The 23,013-nt window shown below is 36.1% G+C and overlaps 1 protein-coding gene across 5 annotated transcripts in view; it reads right to left on the reverse strand.

The window, feature by feature from the left end:
* DDHD1 (DDHD domain containing 1) overlaps positions 1-23,013 on the reverse strand; it is a 108,913-nt gene that overhangs the window by 46,205 nt on the left and 39,695 nt on the right. For 3 of the 5 annotated variants that reach the window (XR_007152925.1, XM_047862399.1, XM_047862398.1), the window contains exons 2-5: positions 10,870-11,043; positions 3,224-3,325; positions 1,234-1,362; positions 27-174 (exon numbers count right to left, since the gene is read on the reverse strand). Coding sequence is in view for 4 of the 5 variants with exons in the window: in XM_047862399.1 (XP_047718355.1) it covers positions 27-174; positions 1,234-1,362; positions 3,224-3,325; positions 10,870-11,043 (553 nt within the window). In the remaining variant the exon portion in view is untranslated. The remainder of the gene's footprint in view (positions 1-26; positions 175-1,233; positions 1,363-3,223; positions 3,326-10,869; positions 11,044-23,013) is intronic. The other 2 variants (XM_047862402.1, XM_047862400.1) reach the window with 1 other exon arrangement.

Below are 23,013 nucleotides of genomic sequence, written 5' to 3' on the forward strand. Positions count from 1 at the left end.
ATGTATTCATCAAAGAACTCACTCACATGGCCGTATTTTTGATAATTCTTCCTTGGTCCATTTTCTGTCCAATGCCGTGCACAACAAATACAATATGAGTAGTCTGTGATGGCTTGTCTTCTAATGTGGCTTCTTCTACATAACCTCTATGAAGTCTAGTCCCACTACTTGATGCTGTAGAAAAATTATGATTGTAAGTTTACTATTTATTCCAGAAATAGCATTTGGGCATACATTTAAAGAAATAATAAAGAAAAAGGAGTACTAGCAAAAAATTTCACTGGGTTGGGTGGGGATGAAATTTGTGAAATGATGTACAGTGACTGGCTCAGAGTACATGACACCAAAGCCAGAAACCATAGGGAAAAGAAAAGCAAGGAGGGAAGGATGGACTGAACACATAAAAAATTTAAAAAGTTCTCTGTAAAAAAAAACAAAAAATACCATGAAGCAAAGATAAAAGATGAATGATAAACTGGGAAAACTTTTGCAAAATTCAGTGCCTAATGAGTTAATTACTGGAGTGCAAAGGAGAGCTTACTAATCAAAAAGTGAAAAGACAACCACTGAAATAGCAAAATGGGCTAAAGACAAGGTAATTCACAAAACAAATACAAATGACTAGGAAACATGTAAGAAGATATTCAAGTACATCTTGTTATCAAAGAAATTATATAAGAGGTAATTGCAAAAAAACTGATATCAGACTTAACGAAACTTTCTGAAAAATTTATTAATAATGCTCTCACATCTTCCTCAAGCACCATTTCCTCTTTCCTTTCGTCAAACTTCTGTAAAGAGCTGTCTATTCTTACTGCCTCTATTTCTTCCCCTACTTAGACTTCAACCCATGCCAATCTGGCTTCTGCCCCCTCAATCCATCCAAGTCACCAATGACCTCTACATCACTAAATCCAACAGAAAATTTTTAGTTTTCACCTTCAATTGCCATGTTTTATTTTCACATCACTGCCTGAGGTTTGAATGCTGTTGTGTTTCTAGAAGTATAAAAGATATTTATTAATTTTGTCAGATCATTCTGAATATATGATTATTCACTGATGAATACATGTGAACTCAATCACCTTAATAAAGGTTTCATTTAACAGGGCAGTAACTATCACTAAATTTAATACATATTTAAAATATACTAAAAATAGAATCTGAATAGTCCCTTTTGAATACAAGAAAAAAAGATTCCCCAAAGTTTGACAAACTATATTTAACAATTACCTTTAGAAAATCCCAGTTTTTGGGTAACTGTCCTTGCAATTTTAGAAGTTGTTGCATCACTGTAAAGATACACTTCATCCACACTGTGCCAGTCCACATGATTTCTACTCAACTTGAAACTATGAATAGCTGTTGCAAAAAGGAAAAATTAATTTGAAGGTCTCTCATTTGTGCAAAGAATTAGAATACACAGATTTTTGAATCAGTATTTGAGCTCAGTTGAATATAAAATTATTTTGCTGAAACACATATTAAATTGAAGCAAGTGATGGATAGGGGCTTTATTTTATAAATGATTAACCATGCTACAGGGAATGGTAATTCGTTAGAACAACACGGAATAACTGGCTTACCCACCATAGTTTTAACCTCTAACTGGTAGTTAACATGCTCTGATTATTAAAGAACTGCTTTTCCCAGGTGATATGACATTTCTTCCTTCTAAGGGATAATTTATACCTTCATGAAAGTCCTCAATACCTTTGACATAGAAACTTAAGTTTCTTTTCTTCTGTGGACTATATTTTTGGATCTGTGAAAATTTCACTCAGCGGTGCAAGACAAAACAAGACTGAGAGGAAGACGGGGAAGACAACAATCTAACTGATTAGAAATAGGTAGTTTTGGAATGGATACTAAACGAATTATCACTGGATATTGCTCACCATAACAGAAATCCAAAGTTGAAAGATGTTTTAATAAGAAATCAAAGAAATTTTTTCTACTGTGATGTTCAAATCAGTATGGTTATTACATTTCTGAAAATAGGCTCTAAAAAAAAAAAATGAAACCTATATGCTCAAGGAATACATAAGCTCTGTGAGGCAAGGACTACGTCTTGATCATTTTGTACCACGAGCACCAGTGTCCTAGCAGAGCCTAGACCCATTTCACAAACTCAGTGATACGTGTTTGTGGAAGCAACAGATTAAGAGAAGTGTCATAACATATCCATCGATTCATACTTGATAATTCTTATATTCTGAAGGCCTTAAACTTTCCTCTGTATCTCTGGTATAGAGATGAGAAAAATTCACATACCTTTCTGAAAACCAGGCACCTTAAAATCACTATGTCTGATTTATTTTTTAAAAAATCCCTTTTAAGCAAAATATAACCTCTACTATATATAAAGACCCAGAGGTACAAAGAGTCCCTTAATAGGGTCTTGCCACAAAGCTAGTTACCAGCAGAGTCTAACTATTCAGATTTGAGGATGGGTTGGAAATAACCTCAGCTTATATATGAAACGTTATAGCCCTTGTCAATATCTAAGACCATAAGTCATTTTTATGAAAACCTATTCCCTACTAGAATACATAGAAAAGTAAATCCTTTCTGGGGAATTGTACTTCTTAAGTTATACTACAAATACAATTTCAAAAACTTATAAAAAACCAATTTGTATTTCACTTATTTGCCAGGACATATTACTAACACTAAACACAGACCAAGATGCAATTAATGTAACAAACATTAATATCTTCAATTCTCAAAAAAAAACTTCAGAAAAACAATGTACAAACTCAGCTTTTTTCTATAAAATAACTTTTCATAAATTAAGAAAATATTTTGTAAGAGTTTAACAATTATTTACTTTTTCTATGCCTGATCCAAATCACTACTTTACGCCTTTTTATCTAATGTTTCTAAACCACATTTTTGTTCAAATAGTTTTGAGTAACATATGCTTAAAACATTGAAACTATAAGACCAAGGTAATGAACAGTGGTAAGTCAATGAAATCTTGTTCCTCCTCAAACCATCCACATACTGTCTTAAAGTAAAACGTCTTAGTATTGGTGAACATGTCATTACTGGGCCACATACATTATTTACAAATGCTCATAGCGCTTAAAATTAAGTAACTCTAAACAAAATAGCACACTGGACACAATTCTAAAAACTAATAATTTCTACGCTTTAAATACTGAATGCTATAAGCCAGGGTGTATAACTACATGGAGAAATAAAACTACAATTACTGTACCTTGAGAACGCTTTCGCTTAAGACCTGCCGCATCTGTACTCTCCTTATATCCTCTCCATTTGAACAGAGAAGGGAGGGAGAAGGGAGGGAGGTGGTAGACAACTAAGAAAGCAAAAACACTGAGCTTCAAAGTAAATTTTAAATGAGGTTTGCCATTTTGCCTTTTTGTTGTATTAATTTTAAAAAATGAGTTGTATTTGACAAACATTATTCTAAATGATTTATTTATATAATTTCTCATTAAAAATCAGTAAAGCAAAACATTAGTTTAATAATGTTTATCAAATATATGCTCTACTTTTATTGCAAGAAAAAAGGCAAATGATACCTATCAGTTAAAGATAACTATGCGATCATATTGAATGTCTTTGCACACATAGAATAAAAATAGGTCATGGTATTTTTTGTATGCATAAGGGATGTATAAGTCCCATCTTCAAAATACTAAGGTTATTTACTCTCACCAAATTTGTGACTATGACATAGCTGACAGCTGATATGCAAATTAAGAAGGCAATAAATAACATTTTAAACATCAATGCAGTTTTCCTGAGAAAATATCACAGTATACATTCCACTAGATGCCTTCTATTACTGAAGTATATAATGGAAGCTTCCCACAGAAACAAAATATTCTTTTTGCAACTTTGTTCAAGTTGCTAAAAGAATTTTTAAAATGAAACTTTTGCCAAAATAAATCAAATTGGAAGCTGTGCTTTTAAATGATTAGTTATAAAAAAATGAAAGATTAGTAACACATAATGAAAAAAAAAGTCACCAGTAAAAATGTATGCTGTGACATCTAGTAAACATGAAACTGACAACATAAAGCCAGACATAGACTTGATATTTGGCAAATCAGCAGAAAACCTTGAAGTCAACACTTTCCCTGTCAAACATTGCTAAAGTTACATATCAGTAAATTTCTTTAAAATAAAATAAGCAATTTATTCAAAATAAATTTTATTTAAAATAAACAATTATTTAAAAATCCACTTGAAATGGAACTTTACAAATCAGTTCAATTAATGAACCACAAGAACCTTTAGGACTTAGTTCAAATTTGTGTTCTAAAAAGCATTTGCTTTTGCATCCTCACTCCCTTCTACATTAACATGACACTCAAAGGTTAAATACTGTTCAAATATGAACATACTTAATTCCTGTTGTATGGTACTAGAAATATTTTTAAAAATCTGTTAAATGTACACATGAAATATATTCAGAGATTTGTGCAATAAAGGTAACAGAAATGCTTACAAGGCACTTAATAATTACAACCACACGTAATTAGATGGCTACAGACTAGGATTAAAAACTGGAATGTAACATCAAGATTATAAAAACATTTCATTGTCACAGAGGGGTAGAAAATGACAACTGAAACAATTTTCTTCACTGAAAAAGTGTCTTCTCTCAGGCACCTTCTGGTCAGTTATTGAGGAGTAGATGTACCAGTTGCAGGAAACATTTTTAAACAAAAAATTCATTAAGAAAATGCTAACTATCAAAGTAGATCAAATTGACATAAATTTGAGACTTTAATACTCAAAGAAACAAAACCTAGATTTTATATTTCCACTAGTAAAACTAACATGAACCAAATCCATATTTACTAGAAGAAAATTAAAAGAATAAAAAAAGTCATTAGTACAAAGTATGCTGTGACATTCTGTAAGCATGAAATAGCCAACATAAAGCCAGACATAGACTTGATATTTGGCAAATCAGCAGATAACCTTGAAGTCAACATTTTCCCTGTCAACTATTGCTAGTTACATACCAATACATTTTCCCATATTTTAAATAAGCAATTATTTAAAAACTTACTTGAAATACATATGGACCATTTGACTACATTTCAAAATTATGCAAACACTTTCCGAAAACTAGTCAAAATATAAAAAAGAAAGGCTTTTCTTTCTAAAGGTACAGTACAATTTAGGGATTAAAAAAAGACAAACATCCCAATATAACAAAAATAGAGAAGCACATTTATTTGAAATACTTTCACAAAATTAAACAGATATAGTTCTTTACCTTCCTCTCAAATTAAATTCTTATTTTCACTTGAAAGTCACTTGCTGTATCTGTCACAACATCCCATAGTATAGTTACAAAGCTCAATTTTTTTCAACCCAAAGCACAGAATTAGGGGTACTATCATTAGTACAGTAGAGACAAAAACTAATTACTATCAATCCAAACGGGGATCACCACTAAATGAAATTCAAGTGATAAAAAAGCATTACTTAATTTTTCCCCGTAAAATAAAGTTTTAGTTAAGAATTCTTATGTTAGCAAAAATATGCATAAACTCAAAATGTTCACTTATTAAATGCTAACATTTAATTAAATGTATACTAAAGCCTACACAGCAATGAAAAAAATTTAAAGTACTTTAAAGCATTTCCAATAGGTTTTCTTACTAATCCACCTCTTAAAGAGATTTTCTTCATTATATAATTCTGAAAGCAACAGAGTATCAACAAAGGTGGTTGCTGATGACATACTAATCCTCAGAATAGAACAACTCAATGACTTTTCCCGTTCTAAAAGCTGTTAACCTATATAATCTCAACTTTAGGGGAAGCCGGTCTGCACATCTCAAACCTGCCAGCTATGAGAAAACTCATAGAAACCTTGGATCTCAGAGAAACTAATTAGATAAACTCATAAAACATAGTAACTAAAAGCTAGAAGGTGGGAATCCTCTTAGTTGCCAGAGAGAGGAAAAGGAAAGCTGATTACAAGGGTTAGCACTCCTCCAACTCCTCTCACCTTTTTGACTTTTGCAATTCTATATTCACAGTTTGCAATTCTATATTCACTATATTCTTATCCAGTAACAGTGATAGGAATACACACTTTACATGGCAAATTGTTAAATGTTTTAAGTCAAGATCCACCAACACTTGTGATGTCAGAGCACCCCAAATTAGTTTGAATAGTAATTTAGCTACGACTTTATATTGAGAGGGTGGCTCTTGTAGACAGCATATAGTCAGGTTTTGCATTTCTAATCTGGCAATCTCTGCTTTTTAATTCAAGCATTAGTTCACTTACGTTTACTGTGATTACTGACATGAGTGAATTTAGGTCTACTATTTCCCATTTGTTTTATTTGTTCCATCTGTATTTTGTTTCTTGTTTCTCCTTTCTTGATTTCTTTTGGATTAATTAAATATTTTTTTTTACTATTTTAATTACCCTACTGGAATTTTTAAAAAACTTTTTATTGTGTAATAATTTTATACTTACAGAAAAGGTGCAAAAATAGAACAGAGAATTACCACATATTGGCTTCCCCTAAAGTTAGGGTAACTATAGTACAATTATCAAAACTAAGAAATTAATATTGGCACAACACTAGCAACTAAGATATAGACTTCATTCAGATTTCTCCAGTTTTTCTAATGTTCTTTTCTGTTTTAGGATCCAATCTAGGATACCATGTTGCATTTTGTTGTCATGTTCCCTTAGTCTCCTCTAAACTGACAAATTCTTCAATCTTTCATAACTTTGATACTTAAAAAAATCATTATTGAGGTATAATTGAGAAAAGTATAAGATATTTAAAGTGTACATCATGGTACATTGATATACTTACACATTGTGAAACAATACCCCTCATCTAGTTAATAGGATCCCTTAACACTTTTGAAGAGCTCTGATCAGTTTGTTTTGTAGAATGTCCCTTAATTTGAGTTTATCGATGTTTTCTCATGACTGGATTGAGGTTATACATTTTTTGGCCGGAGTGAAGTACAGGACTAACCCATTTATTTAACCTTTTTAAAACTGATTATTGCTTGCACAGAAAAATTATGAAGTGAGTGAAATACCAATCTAGCAGAATGTTTAAGAATTTTCAAAATTACTTATTTGCAGGCCTGATTTTATGTGTATAATCCATCCCCAGTAAAACTCTAGGCTGCTAGAAGGTAGGGTGGGAAGAGAATTTGTATTTTAATTTTCAAAGGAAACAAAATTTAGATTAAAGTATCTAAGTTGCAAAAAGTGATTATATTTTTATAGGTTATCTTTATGTGTATGCTAAAAAAGTTATGCTAAACTTTCACCAATCTATTTTTTTTTTAATTTTTTTTTTCAACGTTTTTATTTATTTTTGGGACAGAGAGAGACAGAGCATGAACGGGGGAGGGGCAGAGAGAGAGGGAGACACAGAATCGGAAACAGGCTCCAGGCTCTGAGCCATCAGCCCAGAGCCCGACGCGGGGCTCGAACTCACGGACCGCGAGATCGTGACCTGGCTGAAGTTGGACGCTTAACCGACTGCGCCACCCAGGCGCCCCTTCACCAATCTATTTAATTCAATGCTTACTTTGAGATTAGTAGGAAAATTAACAAGGAGAAAATATTAAAAAATCCAAGTTATTTGTAGCATCAGCTACCCTAACCAAAACACAGATAAGGTGAGAAAAAAAAGGAATTGCTGTTTTATTTTAACATTCTTCAAGGCAAAGGCTCTGTTTCTTAGCATTTTCACAGAGGAAGGGGAAAAAAGGAAAAAATTCCACAGAGCACTTCAGAGTTCCCAAATATACCATTTAAAAATGTTTTTAATTATTAAATGGGACTTTTCCAGAAAACCGTATTTGAAAAACTCCACGGCACTGTGATTTCCAACTCTCTTTATTCTAAATCTTTTTGCAGAATATCTAATTCTGTATTCACTGTTTACTGTGTTACCTTTTACTTACACTTTGTAACTATTCTCATCTTTGGCTGTCTTCCCCAAAACTTCTTGAGGGTCAAAACCCTGTCTATTTCTTTCACAAAAGTGCCTAGCACAGTACTAACTGAACATGGAAATATTAAAAACCTCCTGAAAATATGAAGAGTCAAGGCTTTATCTTACGTACATGAGAAAATTTAGGTGGAAAAGATATTTTTACCCTAATTAATTAATGAAATAGGATATTTCAGAAGCTTGGAGGTAAGAAGCAAAGTAAAAGATTAGAATATGTTTTTCCTTTGTAGATATGGCAAATTTGATTTATTTTTCCAATAATGGTGGCTTTTTGGACAGCAAATATTCTTTCCTTAAGACCAGTGATAATTTTTAAATGTACTACAAAATTTCCCATAATCTTCAAAGTCAAACATCACATCTTAATTCATAAATGTATGTTTTACATAAAACTGAACAACTAAAATGGCTAGAAATTTATGAAAACAGTATATATGCTAAATTGAACTTAAAGTCTTCGTTAATAACATGCTAAAGCTTTACCTATATGCCATAGCATATTTTAAAAAAACAATTTTTCTTCTAGTGAACCTTAAAGAATCATTTTGAAAGATCACAACACAAAAATGTTTAACAGTTTAAAAATTTTGTTATTACTAATTGGAATTTTACTACTCAATGTATATCCTTAAAGCTAGCAAAAATATTGTTATAATATCCTAGACTGATACTCTAGAATCAACATACACAAAGACATACTAAAAATCTAATCATACAAATATACCATGTTCTTTATCAGACTTATTTAAATGACTGGCTCATAAAATTAGGGCACTTTGAAGGAAACTGAAGTATCCTGCTACACTTAACATTTTGGTAGGGAGTAGAAGTAAAAAGCACACACAGAATTCTAATTTTTATTGTAATAAAAACAAGATTCCGGGGTGCCTGGGTGTCTCAGTTGGTTAATCATCCCTCTCTTGATTTCGGCTCAGGTCATGAACTCATTGTTCCTTAGATCAAGCCCTGTCTTGGGCTCCTCACTGAGACCATGGAACCTGCTTGGGATTCTCTCTTTCCCTCGCTCTCAGCCCCTCCCCCCACTCGCACATGCTCTCTCTCTCTCTCTCAAAACAAACACCCCAAGATCCAAATAGATGGGTTCTAGAGATGAAAAAGAGCTGATAACTAACTTCCACAAGATGGATTAGCAAGAGGAAAAAAATGTTTTGAATACAGAACAAAAAAGGAGAATAATCTACTTATATTTTTATACTCATCCTTTTCCTCCTCTGAGCTCTTGGGTTTTTGTCCCTATACTAATAGTAAGGAATGTGGGTGGCTAAACTAAGTTTGTTAAGGTGAATTGCCATTTTTGAGGCAGGACTGAAGGAGAATTCACAGAAAGCAAAAATCTAGAATTTGGTCTTCTCCAATAGCAATTGTATTTTGGTAGTGGTGATGAGAAAGTACAAAATACTTCACTCACTAATATAAGATCATGGATATATAGAAATTGTTACTTGTGTTATAACCAGAGAAAGTATTGTTTTGACAGCACTCTGTGGGAATGCAGACAGAGCTCTGCTCTGTAGACACTGAGCTGCTCTTTACATATTGATATGTAAGAACCTTGAGCTTGAATTTTACAGTAAAATAAGGACAAATCTGACTCTACAGATTAGGAAAATGAGATACTTAAAATTCCAAGAGTATGGCATCTGGCACATAATAGATAACTACTATTATATATATTTGTTAGATTTAATTGCAAATTTATTCAGAAGCCAATCTTTCCTCAGTTATGTGGACTTTTAATCAACTATACAAAACCGGTATGTTAATTTGGCATAAATTAAACTAGACAGTTTCCTTGCTTGTGACAAGTGGTGTGTGTGTGTGTGTTCAGAGACAAAGAGTAGGAGAAAGAAAAAACTTGGGATGTTTGTTACTAATAAGAAAAAAAAAATAAGCCGATTTAAAGCTTATTGTTTTGCCATTAATTATGTCATGTAAACAATTATTTCCAACCACATAATTTTTTCCAAGCTGCATTCTGTGAATTACTTGATCGATACTGAGTTTTCCTGCTTTAGAGACGTTTTACAAGGGGAAGGGGAAAAAAAAAAATCACTTAATTCATTAATTCACTAGATTCAATGGGGCTTGCCAAGAAACCTCCAAAATAAAGGCAAGCATAGATGGAGAAACACTTTTTAGAAAAAAATAGTTAGAGAAATCTACAAATTCTAATCTACCTGTATTATTATACTCACCAGAATAGCTGATCCCACTGCCTGCAGTAAATGGAACAATAGAAGTATTTTTAACTTTACCACATATTTTAAATTTTACTCAAGATCAGATACATAATGAAGCATGTCAATCTTGGCTATTATATAAATATTTTAAGCTACTGCAAACATATCCAAACGCTGAATAAGGGAATATAAGGAGTAGACTGTTTCAAATTAAAAGTTGATGTGGTTATCAATACGGAGACAGCTCAAAGATGCTTACAGAAAGGAAATTAAAATTGTTTTTTTTTTTTAATTTCAAGAAAAGAACAAACATTAAAATATTAACAAAACTGCTCTTTTGATAGAAGGACGTTTTTTGTAGATTCAACTTTCATTAATAATTAAAAACTACAGAAATGACTAATTCACAGAACATATTATCACAATTTGTACAATTATAGTTAAATCATATTAGTGTCATGCCAGTGAACATATATATTAAGCAAAATAAAAATTGAGATGGTTCAGAAATTCATAGCAGTTTTAACTTCTAAAATAATCAAATATTTAAAATTATCAGAAATTTTATAAATTCTAATACTCATGAATTACCACGTCAAACTTAAGAACTACTCTAAACTTCATCAAGAACTTAGTTTACAAAACATATTAAATGTATTAATTGGTCTTACCATCTTTTCCATCTATGGATTTTGACACTTCAATATCAAAATTTTCCTGCATCTGCTGACCTCTAAAACAGCTGAGATGTTCTTGCTCAATTAAATTACTTTCTTCTTCTTCTAGAGGCTGCCAAGTGCCATCAATAAACCACTGTCCACGCATTACTGGTATTTTATCAGCCTCTGAAAAGAGAAATCACAGAAAGAGACATAGTAACTATAATTTTATATTTTGTTACTACCGTGGCAAAAACTGACTTTCTTGACCCAGAAGAATCATTTAAAGTTTTAAATTTTAGATTTCACCACAGTATGTATATTTTTTTACAGTACATAATTTTATTTAATTGGGTATTATGCACAAAAATTATTTTGGCATTAGAAAGGTAGATGAGCAGTTATATTTGTAACTGTGGCCCTGAGTAATCCAAATGAGTAGGCAAAGGGATTAAGACAAGTTCATGTAAGACTCTGGTGACAGTTCTAATGTCTTAGAAAACACTGATGTATCCTCCCAGAAGCAACTGAGAAACAGTGTGTGGGGTAGTAGTGTGTTGCACTTTTTAGGGCTTCTTGAAGGTTATGGACTCCCAGTTAGCATAGAGGAATAGCTGAAACATTTAATTATAGTAAATTCCTCACCCATTTAAGAAAAAAACTGAGTAGAAAATTTTCTTGAACTCCACATTTTTTTGATTAAATACTGTTCCTAAAAGTCTAAAACTTTTAGTAGCTATTTATTCATTTTTTAAGAATAAACCACAATTGTCAGCTATGCTATCTTGAATCCTCTAAAATTTGTAAAAAATAAAGCAAAAATGAAATGGAAATGAAAAACCTTAAAAATAAAAAGCAAAATAAAATGAACTTAATTATGTAGAGATATGGTTTAATCATACATAGAAAAATTATTTCAAGTGGATTTAAAACACAGTAATTTTTATATACATATTGGGATATACCCTATGGACAAAAAGAACTGCAAATATATCTTAAGCTTTTTGTAGTAACTGCACTGTTATAATTGTTAATAATTGTAATAATACTGGTATTGTTGATTTGAAACTCTAGGTTAAAATGAATATATTAATTTTATTAAATATCATTAGGAAACAAGAAAAAAGATACAAATACAAATATCAAAGAAATAAAAATTATAATTTTAAATTTCAAGTAGGGGGCGGGGCACCTGGGTGGCTTAGTCAACTCTTGGTTTCAGCTCAGGTCATGATCTCACAGTTTGTGGGTTCAAGCCCCGCTGGGCTCCACACTGACAGTGCAGAGCCTGCCTGGCATTCTTTCTCTTTCCCTCTCTGCTCCTCCTCTGCGTTCTCGTTCTCTCTCTCTCTTTCCTCCCCCCTCAAAATAAACAAACTTAAAAAAAAGTTTTTGATTTCAGTTAGAAATATCAGCATGAACTAAAATGATGTATTTTCTCTTTTAAAAATGCCTGTGGCACCTGCGTGACTCAGTTGGTTAAACAATCAACTCTTGATTTTGGCTCAGGTCATGATCTTGCTGCTCGTGGGCCCAAGCCCTATTCAGGCTCCATACTGGCAATGTGGAGCCTGCTTAGGATTCTCTCTCTCCTCTCTCTCTGCCCTCCCCCCCCTCCCCCGCAACACACATGTACACAAGTGTGTGCACTCTTTCAGAATAAACTTAAAAAAAACATTCTAAGCTTTGTGCACTGAAAAGGCCTAGAAACACACCAACAGTTGAGCATTCCTGAAACAACGACCATGATCTCTGAATACCATTTCCCACCAAAAGAAACCAAGATCCTTCAAGAAATGGCTATTCTGGGTGTGAGACAGAAAATTTACCAGATGATCATGAAATATGTTATTGTATCAGACTTGTACTGTGATGTATTAAAAATGTAATATGGGTTTCTACTTCTTACATTATCCTATATTCTGCTATAGCAATTCTGTATGTAGGTGTTTACTGTGTTATTTGGTACACAGATACTCAAAAATATTATAACTTCATTGTGAATTACAGCTTTTAAAACTATAAAGTATATTGTTATGTTTAATTACTTTTAATCTGGATCCTACTTTGTGGAGATTGAAACCCTTGCTTTCTTATTTTTTTCTATTTGCCTGTGACAGTTTTGCACATCCCTTCATTTTTAACTCTTTGAATCACTAGGTTTTAGATGTCTCTTATAGACACCACAGAATGGGTTTTGCTTTAGGAAGCCATTTGAAAATGTTTTTCTTCTAATAGATGAGTTAAGCCCATTTATACTTATGGATATGACTGATACATTTGAATTGTGTGTTCTTTTATAATTAACATTTTATTATTCATACTTATTCTTTTTTCCCCTATAGTTATTATTGTTTTATTTTTATTTTATTTTATTTATTTTATTTGTTTAAATTATTTTTAATATATAAAATTTATTGTCAAATTGGTTTCCATACAACACCCAGTGCTCATCCCAAAAGATGCCCTCCTCAATACCCATCACCCACCCTCCCTTCCCTCCCACCTCCCATCAACCCTCAGTTTGTTCTCAGTTTTTAAAAGTCTCTTATGCTTTGGCTCTCTCCCACTCTAACCTCTTTTTTTTTTTTCCCTTCCCCTCCCCCGTGGGTTTCTGTTAAGTTTGTCAGGATCCACGTAAGAATGAAAACATATGGTATCTGTCTTTCTCTGTATGGCTTATTTCACTTAGCATCACACTCTCCAGTTCCATCCACATTGCTACAAAGGGCCATATTTCATTCTTTCTCATTGCCACGTAGTACTCCATTGTGTATATAAACCACAATTTCTTTATCCATTCATCAGTGGATGGACATTTAGGCTCTTTCCATAATTTGGCTATTGTTGAGAGTGCTGCTATAAATATTGGGGTACAAGTGCCCCTATGCATCAGTACTCCTGTATCCCTTGGGTAAATTCCTAGCAGTGCTACTGCTGGGTCATAGGGTAGATCTATTTTTAATTTTTTGAGGAACCTCCACACTGTTTTCCAGAGTGGCTGCATCAGTTTGCATTCCCACCAACAGTGCAAAAGGGTTCCCGTTTCTCCACATCCTCTCCAGCATCTATAGTCTCCTGATTTGTCCATTTTGGCCACTCTGACTGGCGTGAGGTGATATCTGAGTGTGGTTTTGATTTGTATTTCCCTGATGAGGAGTGACGTTGAGCATCTTTTCATGTGCCTGTTGGCCATCTGGATGTCTTCTTTAGAGAAGTGTCTATTCATGTTTTCTGCCCATTTCTTCACTGGGTTATTTGTTTTTCGGGTGTGGAGTTTGGTGAGCTCTTTATAGATTCTGGATACTAGCCCTTTGTCAGATATGTCATTTGCAAATATCTTTTCCCATTCCATCAGTTGCCTTTTAGTTTTGTTGATTGTTTCCTTTGCTGTGCAGAAGGTTTTTATCTTCCTGATGTCCCAATAGTTCATTTTGCTTTTAATTCCCTTGCCTTTGGGGATGTGTCAAGTAAGAAATTGCTACGGCTGAGGTCAGAGAGGTCTCTTCCTGCTTTGTCCTCTAGGGTTTTGATGGTTTCCTGTCTCACATTCAGGTCCTTTATCCATTTTGAGTTTATTTTTGTGAATGGTGTGAGAAGGTGGTCTAATTTCAACCTTCTGCATGTTGCTGTCCAGTTCTCCCAGCACCATTTGTTAAAGAGACTTTTTTCCATTGGATATTCTTTCCTGCTTTGTCAAAGATTAGTTGGCCATACATTTGTGGATCTAGTTCTGGGGTTTCTATTCTATTCCATTGGTCTATGTGTCTGTTTTTGTGCCAATACCATACTGTCTTGATGATGACAGCTTTGTAGTAGAGGCTAAAGTCTGGGATTGTGATGCCTCCTGCTTTGGTCTTCTTCTTCAAAATTACTTTGGCTATTCAGTATTCAACCATACTTTTGTGGTTCTGTATGAATTTTAGGATTGCTTGTTCTAGCTTCGAGAAGAATGCTGGTGCAATTTTGATTGGGATTTCACTGAATGTGTAGATAGCTTTGGGTAGTATTGACATTTTGACAATATTTATTCTTCCAACCCATAAGCACAGAATGTTTTTCCATTTCTTTATGTCTTCTTCAATTTCCTTCATAAGTTTTCTATAGTTTTCAGCATACAGATCTTTTAGATCTTTGGTTAGATTTATCCCCAGGTATTTTATGCTTCTTGGTGCAATTGTGAATGGGATCAATTTCTTTACTTGTCTTTCTGTTGCTTCATTATTAGTGTATAAGAATGCAACTGATTTCTGTACATTGATTTTGTATCCTGCAACTTTGCTGAATTCATGTATCAGTTCTAGCAGACTTTGGTGGAGTCTATCAGATTTTGCATATATAATATCATGTTATCTGCAAACAGTGAAAGCTTAACTTCATCTTTGCCAATTTTGATGCCTTTGATTTCCTTTTGTTGTCTGATTGCTGATGCTAGAACTTCCAACACTATGTTAAACAACAGCGGTGAGAGTGGACATCCCTGTCATGTTCCTGATCTCAGGGAAAAAGCTCTCAGTTTTTCCCCATTGAGGATGATGTTAGCTGTGGGCTTTTCATAAATGGCTTTTATTATGGTTAAGTATGTTCTCTCTATCCTGACTTTCTCGAGGGTTTTTATTAAGAAAGGATGCTGAATTTTGTCAAATACTTTTTCTGCATCGACTGACAGGATCATATGGTTCTTATCTTTTGTTTTGTTAATGTGATGTATCATGTTGATTGATTTGCGAATGTTGAACCAGCCCTGCATCCCAGGAATGAATCCCACTTGATCATGGTGAATAATTCTTTTTATATGCTGTTGAATTCGATTTGCTAGTATCTTATTGAGAATTTTTGCATTCATATTCATCAGGGATATTGGCCTGTAGTTCTCTTTTTTTTACTGGGTCTCTGGTTTAGGAATCAAAGTAATACTGGCTTCAAAGAATGAGTCTGGAAGTTTTCTTTCCCTTTCTATTTATTGGAATAGCTTGAGAAGGATAGGTATTATCTCTGCTTAAACGTCTGGTAGAACTCCCCTGGGAAGCCATCTGGTCCTGGACTCTTATTTGTTGGGAGATTTTTAATAACTGATTCAATTTCCTCACTGGTTATGGGTCTGTTCACACTTTCTATTTCCTCCTGATTGAGTTTTGGAAGTGTGTGGGTGTTTAGGAATTTGTCCATTTCTTCCAGGTTGTCCAGTTTGTTGGCATATAATTTTTCATAGTATTCCCTGATAATTGCTTGTATTTCTGAGGGATTGGTTGTAATCATTCCATTTTCATTCATGCTTTTATCTATTTGGGTCATCTCTCTTTTCTTTTTGAGAAGCCTGGCTAGAGGTTTATCAATTTTGTTTAATTTTTCAAAAAACCAACTCTTGGTTTTGTTGATATGCTCTACAGTTTTTTTAGATTCTATATTGTTTATTTCTGCTCTGATCTTTATTATTTCTCTTCTTCTGCTGGGTTTAGGCTGCCTTTGCTGTTCTGCTTCTATTTCTTTTAGGTGTGCTGTTAGATTTTGTATTTGGGATTTTTCTTGTTTCTTGAGATAGGCCTGGATTGCAATGTATTTTCCTCTCAGGACTGCCTTCGTTGCATCCCAAAGCATTTGGATTGTTGTATTTTCATTTTCGTTTGTTTCCATATATTGTTTAATTTCTTCTCTAATTGCCTGGTGGACCCATTCACTCTTTAGTAGGATGTTCTTTAACCTCCATGCTTTTGGAGGTTTTCCAGACTTTTTCCTGTGGTTGATTTCATAGCATTGTGGTCTGAAAGTATGCATGGTATGATCTCAATTCTTGTATACTTATGAAGGGCTGTTTTGTGACCCAGTATGTGATCTATCTTGAAGAATGTTCCATGTGTATTTGAGAAGAAAGTATATTCTGTTGCTTTGGGATGCAGAGTTCTAAATCTATCTGTCAAGTCCATATGATCCAATGTATCATTCAGGGCCCTTGTTTCTTTATTGACCGTGTGTCCAGATGATTTACCCATTGCTTTAAGTGGAGTATTAAAGTCCCCTGCAATTACCACATTCTTATCAATAAGGTTGCTTATGTTTGTGAGTAATTGTTTTATATATTTGGGGGCTCCTGTATGTGGCACATAGACATTTATAATTGTTAGCTCTTCCTGTTGGATAGACCCTGTAACTATTATATAATGTCCTTCTTCATCTCTTGTTACAGCCTTTAATTTAAAGTCAAGTTTGTGTGATATAAGTATGGCTACTCCAGCTTTCTTTTGACTTCCAGTAGCATGATAGATAGTTCTCCATCCCCTCACTTTCAACCTGAAGGTGTCCTCAGGTCTAAAGTGAGTCTCTTGTAGACTGCAAATAGATGGGTCTTGTTTTTTTATCCATTCTGATACCCTATGTCTTTCGGTTGGAGCATTTAGTCCGTTTACATTCAGTGTTATTATAGAAAGATATTGGTTTAGAGTCATTGTGATGTCTGCACGTTTCATGCTTGTAGCGATGTCTCTGGTACTTTGTCTCACAGGATCCCCCTTAGGATCTCTTGTAGGGCTGGTTTAGTGGTGACGAATTCCTTCAGTTTTTGTTTGTTTGGGAAGACCTTTATCTCTCCTTCTATTCTAAATGACAGACTTGCTGGACAAAGGATTCTTGGCTGCATATTTTTTCTGTTCATCACATTGAAGATCTCCTGCCATTCCTTTCTGGCCTGCCAAGTTTCTTTTTTTTTTTTTTTTTTTCAATATATGAAATTTATTGTCAAATTGGTTTCCATAGAACACGCAGTGCTCAACCCAAAAGGTGCCCTCCTCAATACCCATCACCCACCCTCCCCTCCCTCCCACCCCCCATCAACCCTCAGTTTGTTCTCAGTTTTTAAGAGTCTCTTATGCTTTGGCTCTCTCCCACTCTAACCTCTTTTTTTTTTTTTTCTTCCTTCCCCTCCCCCGTGGGTTTCTGTTAAGTTTGTCAGGATCCACGTAAGAATGAAAACATATGGTATCTGTCTTTCTCTGTATGGCTTATTTCACTTAGCATCACACTCTCCAGTTCCATCCACATTGCTACAAAGGGCCATATTTCATTCTTTCTCATTGCCATGTAGTACTCCATTGTGTATATAAACCACAATTTCTTTATCCATTCATCAGTTGATGGCCTGCCAAGTTTCAGTAGAGAGATCCGTCATGAGTCTTATCGGTCTCCCTTTATATGTTAGAGCACGTTTATCCCTCGCTGCTTTCAGAATTTTTTCTCTTTCCTTGTATTTTGCCAGTTTCACTATGATATGTCATGCAGAAGATCAATTCAAGTTACGTCTGAAGGGAGTTCTCTGTGCCTCTCGGGTTTCAGTGCCTTTTTTCCTTCCCCAGATCAGGGAAGTTCTCAGCTATTATTTCTTCAAGTACACCTTCAGCACCTTTCCCTCTCTCTTCCTCCTCTGGAATACCAATTATGCATAGATTATTTCTCTTTAGTGCATCAGTTCTCTAATTTTCCCCTCATACTCCTGGATTTTTTTTATCTCTCTTTTTCTCAGCTTCTTTTTCCATAATTTTGTCTTCTAATTCACCTATTCTCTCCTCTGCCTCTTCATTCCAAGCTGTGGTTGCCTCCATTTTATTTTGCAGCTCATTAATAGCATTTTTTAGCTCCTCCTGGCTGTTCCTTAGTCCCTTGATCTCTGTAGCAATAGATTCTCTGCTGTCCTCTATACTGTTTTCAAGCCCAGTGATTAATTTTATGACTATTATTCTAAATTCACTTTCTGTTATATTGTTTAAATTATTTTTGATCACTTTGTTAGCTGTTGTTATTTTCTGGACGTTTTTCTGAGGGGAATTCTTCCGTTTCGTCATTTTGGATAGTGCCTGGTGTGGTGAGGACCTGCAGGGCACTTCCCCTGTGCTGTGGTGTATAACTGGAGTCGGTGGGCGGGGCCGCAGTCAGACCTGATGTCTGCCCCCAGCCCACCGCTGGGGCCACAGTCAGACTGGTGTGTGCCTTCTCTTCCCCTCTCCTAGGGGCAGGATTCACTGTGGGGTGGCGTGGCCCGTCTGGGCTACTTGCACACTGCCAGGCTTGTGCTGCTGGGGATTTGGCGTATTAGCTGGGGTGGATTGGCAAGGTGCACAGGGGCAGGAGGGGCAGGCTCAGTTCGCTTTTCCTTCGGGGATCCACTTCGGGAGGGGCCCTGCGGCACCGGGAGGGAGTCAGACCCGCCAGAGGGATGGATCCACAGAAGCACAGCGTTCAGTGTTTGTGCGGTGCAAGCAAGTTCCCTGGCAGGAACTGGTTCCCTTTGGGATTTTGGCTGGAGGATGGGCGAGGGAGATGGCGCTGGCGAGCGCCTTTGTTCCCCGCCAAGCTGAGCTCTGTCGTCTGGGGCTCAGCAACTCTCCCTCCCGTTGTCCTCCAGCCTTCCCGTTCTCCGAGCAGAGCTGTTAACTTATAACCTTCCAGATGTTAAGCCCCGCTTGCTGTCAGAACACACTCCATCCGGCCCCTCCGCTTTTGCAAGCCAGACTCGGGGGCTCTGCTTGGCCGGCAGGCCGCCCCTCCACCCCGGCTCCCTCCTGCCAGTCCCGTGGAGCGCGCACTGCCTCTCCGCCCTTCCTACCCTCTTCTGTGGGCCTCTCGTCTATGCTTGGCTCTGGAGACTCCGTTTTGCTAGTCTTCTGGTGGTTTTCTGGGTTATTTAGGCAGGTGTGGGTGGAATTTAACTGATCAGCAGGACCCGTGGTGAGCCCAGCGTCCTCCTACGCTACCATCTTCCTCTGGGCTCTGTTTTTTTGTTTTTTTTTAAGGTTTCTTTCGGTATTTAGGAAGATTTACACTTTTTGTTCTAATTGTTACCTTCATACACTGCATGTGTGTTTATGTGTATGTGTGTATTTTAGGGAATCTTAAATCTGTTTTCTTATTTAACCTTTACCATCTGGTTTGTCCATTTTAAGTGGTATCTTAGAATCGCCACTTAATATTTATACAATAGGGAATGATCTTATTCTATCTTCTCTTTCTCTCTTCACTCATTTTTAGTTTTATTCTTTCTACTTTGTCAGAATATATAACACTCACACCCATGTCCCCACCACTGTTTTAGTTCTGGATCTACAATTAAATATATTAAATTCTAAGAACTTCCTAACCTTTTTCATGTTCAAAACTGTTTATCACTCTGATACTTGAAGGACAGGATAACTAGCTTGAACTTTGTTTCCTGGAGTTTAATATTTTTGTTTTTGGTTTTTTTTAAGTGAGGTTTTTTTTTTTTTCAACGTTTATTTATTTTTGGGACAGAGGGAGACAGAGCATGAACGGGGGAGGGGCAGAGAGAGAGGGAGACACAGAATCGGAAACAGGCTCCAGGCTCTGAGCCGTCAGCCCAGAGCCCGACGCGGGGCTCGAACTCACGGACCGCGAGATCGTGACCTGGCTGAAGTCGGATGCTTAACCAACTGCGCCACCCAGGCACCCCTGTTTTTGTATTTTTGAGAGAGAGAGAGAGAGAGAGAGAGAGCGAGAGAGAGAGAGAGACCGAGACCCCGAGCAGGGTAGGGGCAGAGAGAAAGGGAGACAGGGAATCTGAAACAGGCAGGCTCTGAGCTATGAGCGCAGAGACTGACACAGGGCTTGAACTCCAGAAGAGCAAGATCATGACCTGAGCCGAGGTCAGACACTTCACTGACTGAGCCACCCAGGAGCCCCTCCTTGAGTTTTTAAAAATGGGATCCTACCGGTAGTTTTCCTTGGTATATTGTTCTTGAGAAGTCTGATGTGAGCCTAATTTATTATTATTATTAGTAGTAGTAAAGTCATTTCCTGCTCACTCTTTACCCCAGAGGGCAAAAAAAAAAAAAAAAAAAAAAAAAAAAAAAAAAAAATTGTCTTTGAAGTCTAATATTTTCCCTAGTCTTTAAAATCTAAAATCTAATAAAATCTAATCTGACTCAGAGTTCATTGTTCTGAATCAATCTGTCCAAGGTGGGCCCTTTTAGTGTGTAGATTTCAGTTTTTCTCTTACTTCTGAAAAGTTGCCTTGAATTATGGCTTAATTGTTAGTTCTGTTCCATTGATTTCTCTTCTGCAGGGGCTCTAATTATAAATATGTTGGGTCTCCCTTTGTCTATATTGCATTTCATACACTTTCTTTCTCAAGCTTTTTACTTCTTTCTGCATCTCATTTTCATTATTTTTCTTGTTTTCTTTCCTTTTATCAATGCCTCTTCCATCAATACCCCTATTAGTATGTCCTTAAGTTTGTTTATTTTTTATTTGCTTGGGGTAGTTTAATAGTTTCCCAAAACTTCCAGGGAAGATAGTGAAGTAAGAGGATCCTAAGCTCACCTCATCTCATGCATACAGAGAGATAACATCCACATCAGTATAAGTAACCCAGAAAACAACCTGAAGACTGGCAGAGCAGACTCTACAGCTAATTGTAGGGAACAGGCCACATCAAAGATGTGGTTGGCAACCAAAATAACTGGGAGACTGTCTGTAGGAGGAAGTGACGCCACAGGCACAAAACCAGAAAGGAGAAGATGCCTCATTAGGCATCTGAGGTATGGGAGACCTGTACTGGGAAGAAGAAAACCCTCATAACATATGGCTTTGAAAACCACAGGGTCTTAGCATTCGAGTTCTTACAATCAGTGAGGCTTAAAAACTGGAATTCTAAAAATCAGTGGGCTTTGCTCCGGGACAGCATGAGAGAAACTGAGTCCCTGCCCTAAAAGAGAGAGTATAAGAAAGAACCCAACTTAGATATAGACTAGAAGCAGCAGTTTGAAAAACACCTGGGGAAGATTCATTTATGAATCTCAGAATGTATGCTGGAATGGCAGGGATTTTTAGGAGACTTCTCTAAGAACAAAAAAGCTAGAGAGCACAATTTCCTCCTCCCTCCCCACAGCCTAGATACAGGAAACACTGGGGGAACCACTAGAAACACTCCCCAACTAGCCTGTTAACAGAGTGCTCTCCTGTGGACTTGCTCTCCCCTCCCCCGCTCCAACAGGCCCTAAGCAGAAGTCAAAGCAGTGCCACAAGTGTGGCAGTGTGCAAATGTGCAAACAGCCCCAGCAGGGGCAGCAGCACTCCAAAGTAACTCCTGCCCTACACAGAGTGGAAGACAACCACGCACACCAGTCCCACTGCAACCCCAGCAGTGGGTAGAGGGTCAGACATGGTCTGACTGTAGATTCCACCCACCAACGAAAGCTTCTCAGAGGACAACACAGAGATAGCACCCTGCAGTTTAGTGATACTGCATCTCTGACAAACACCTAGTCTGACTCAAGGTAGCCCCGGACTGGCCCATTAACAACACAGGGACTGAACCCTATCTGCAATAGGCAAAGAGAGCCATTTCAGAAGACTGGACTGAAGGCACATATGGCTCAACCACAACAGTAGGGCACACGCAACATACTCGGGAGACATCCCTGGAGTGAACAGGGGACACTGCAGGGCATTATAGGACTCGTCTTCATAAGGTCACTATTTTCAAAAGCAGGAGACATAGCTGGCTTACCTAACACACAAGAACAGTTAGTCAAAATGAGGAGACAAAAGACTATGTTCCAAATAAAAGAACAGGACAAAAAACAGCAAAAGAGCTAAATGAATTAGAGGTAAGTAATAAGCCTGCTAGAGAATTTAAGGTAATCGTCATAAAGATACTCACTGGACTTCTGAAAAGGGTGGAGGACTCCAGTGAGAACCTCAACAAAGAGAAAAACATAAAAAAGAACTAGTGAAAGATGAACTCAATAACTGAAATCCAGAATACACTGGAGAGAATAAACAATACACTAGAGGAAGCAGATGGATCAGTGACTTGGAGGACAGGGTAATGAAAAACAATCAAGACACATAGTAATTAAATGGCAAAAAGTAGTGATAGAGAATTTTATAAGCAGTAAGAGAAAACAGTAACATACAAGGGAAATCCTATAAGGCTATCAGCTGATTTTTTTTTGGCAAAAACATTGCAGGCCAGAAGGGAATGGCACAATATATTCAAAGTATGGAAAGAAAAAAACCCTACAGCTAAGAATACTCTATCCAGCAAGGGTAATATTCAGAAGAGAAGGAGAGATAAAGAATGTTCCAGACAAACAAGAGTTAAAGGAATTCATCACCACTAAACCAGCCTTATAAGAAATGTTAAAGGGG

The sequence above is a fragment of the Prionailurus viverrinus genome, chromosome B3, assembly GCF_022837055.1.
Source record: "Prionailurus viverrinus isolate Anna chromosome B3, UM_Priviv_1.0, whole genome shotgun sequence".
Lineage (NCBI taxonomy): Eukaryota > Metazoa > Chordata > Mammalia > Carnivora > Felidae > Prionailurus > Prionailurus viverrinus.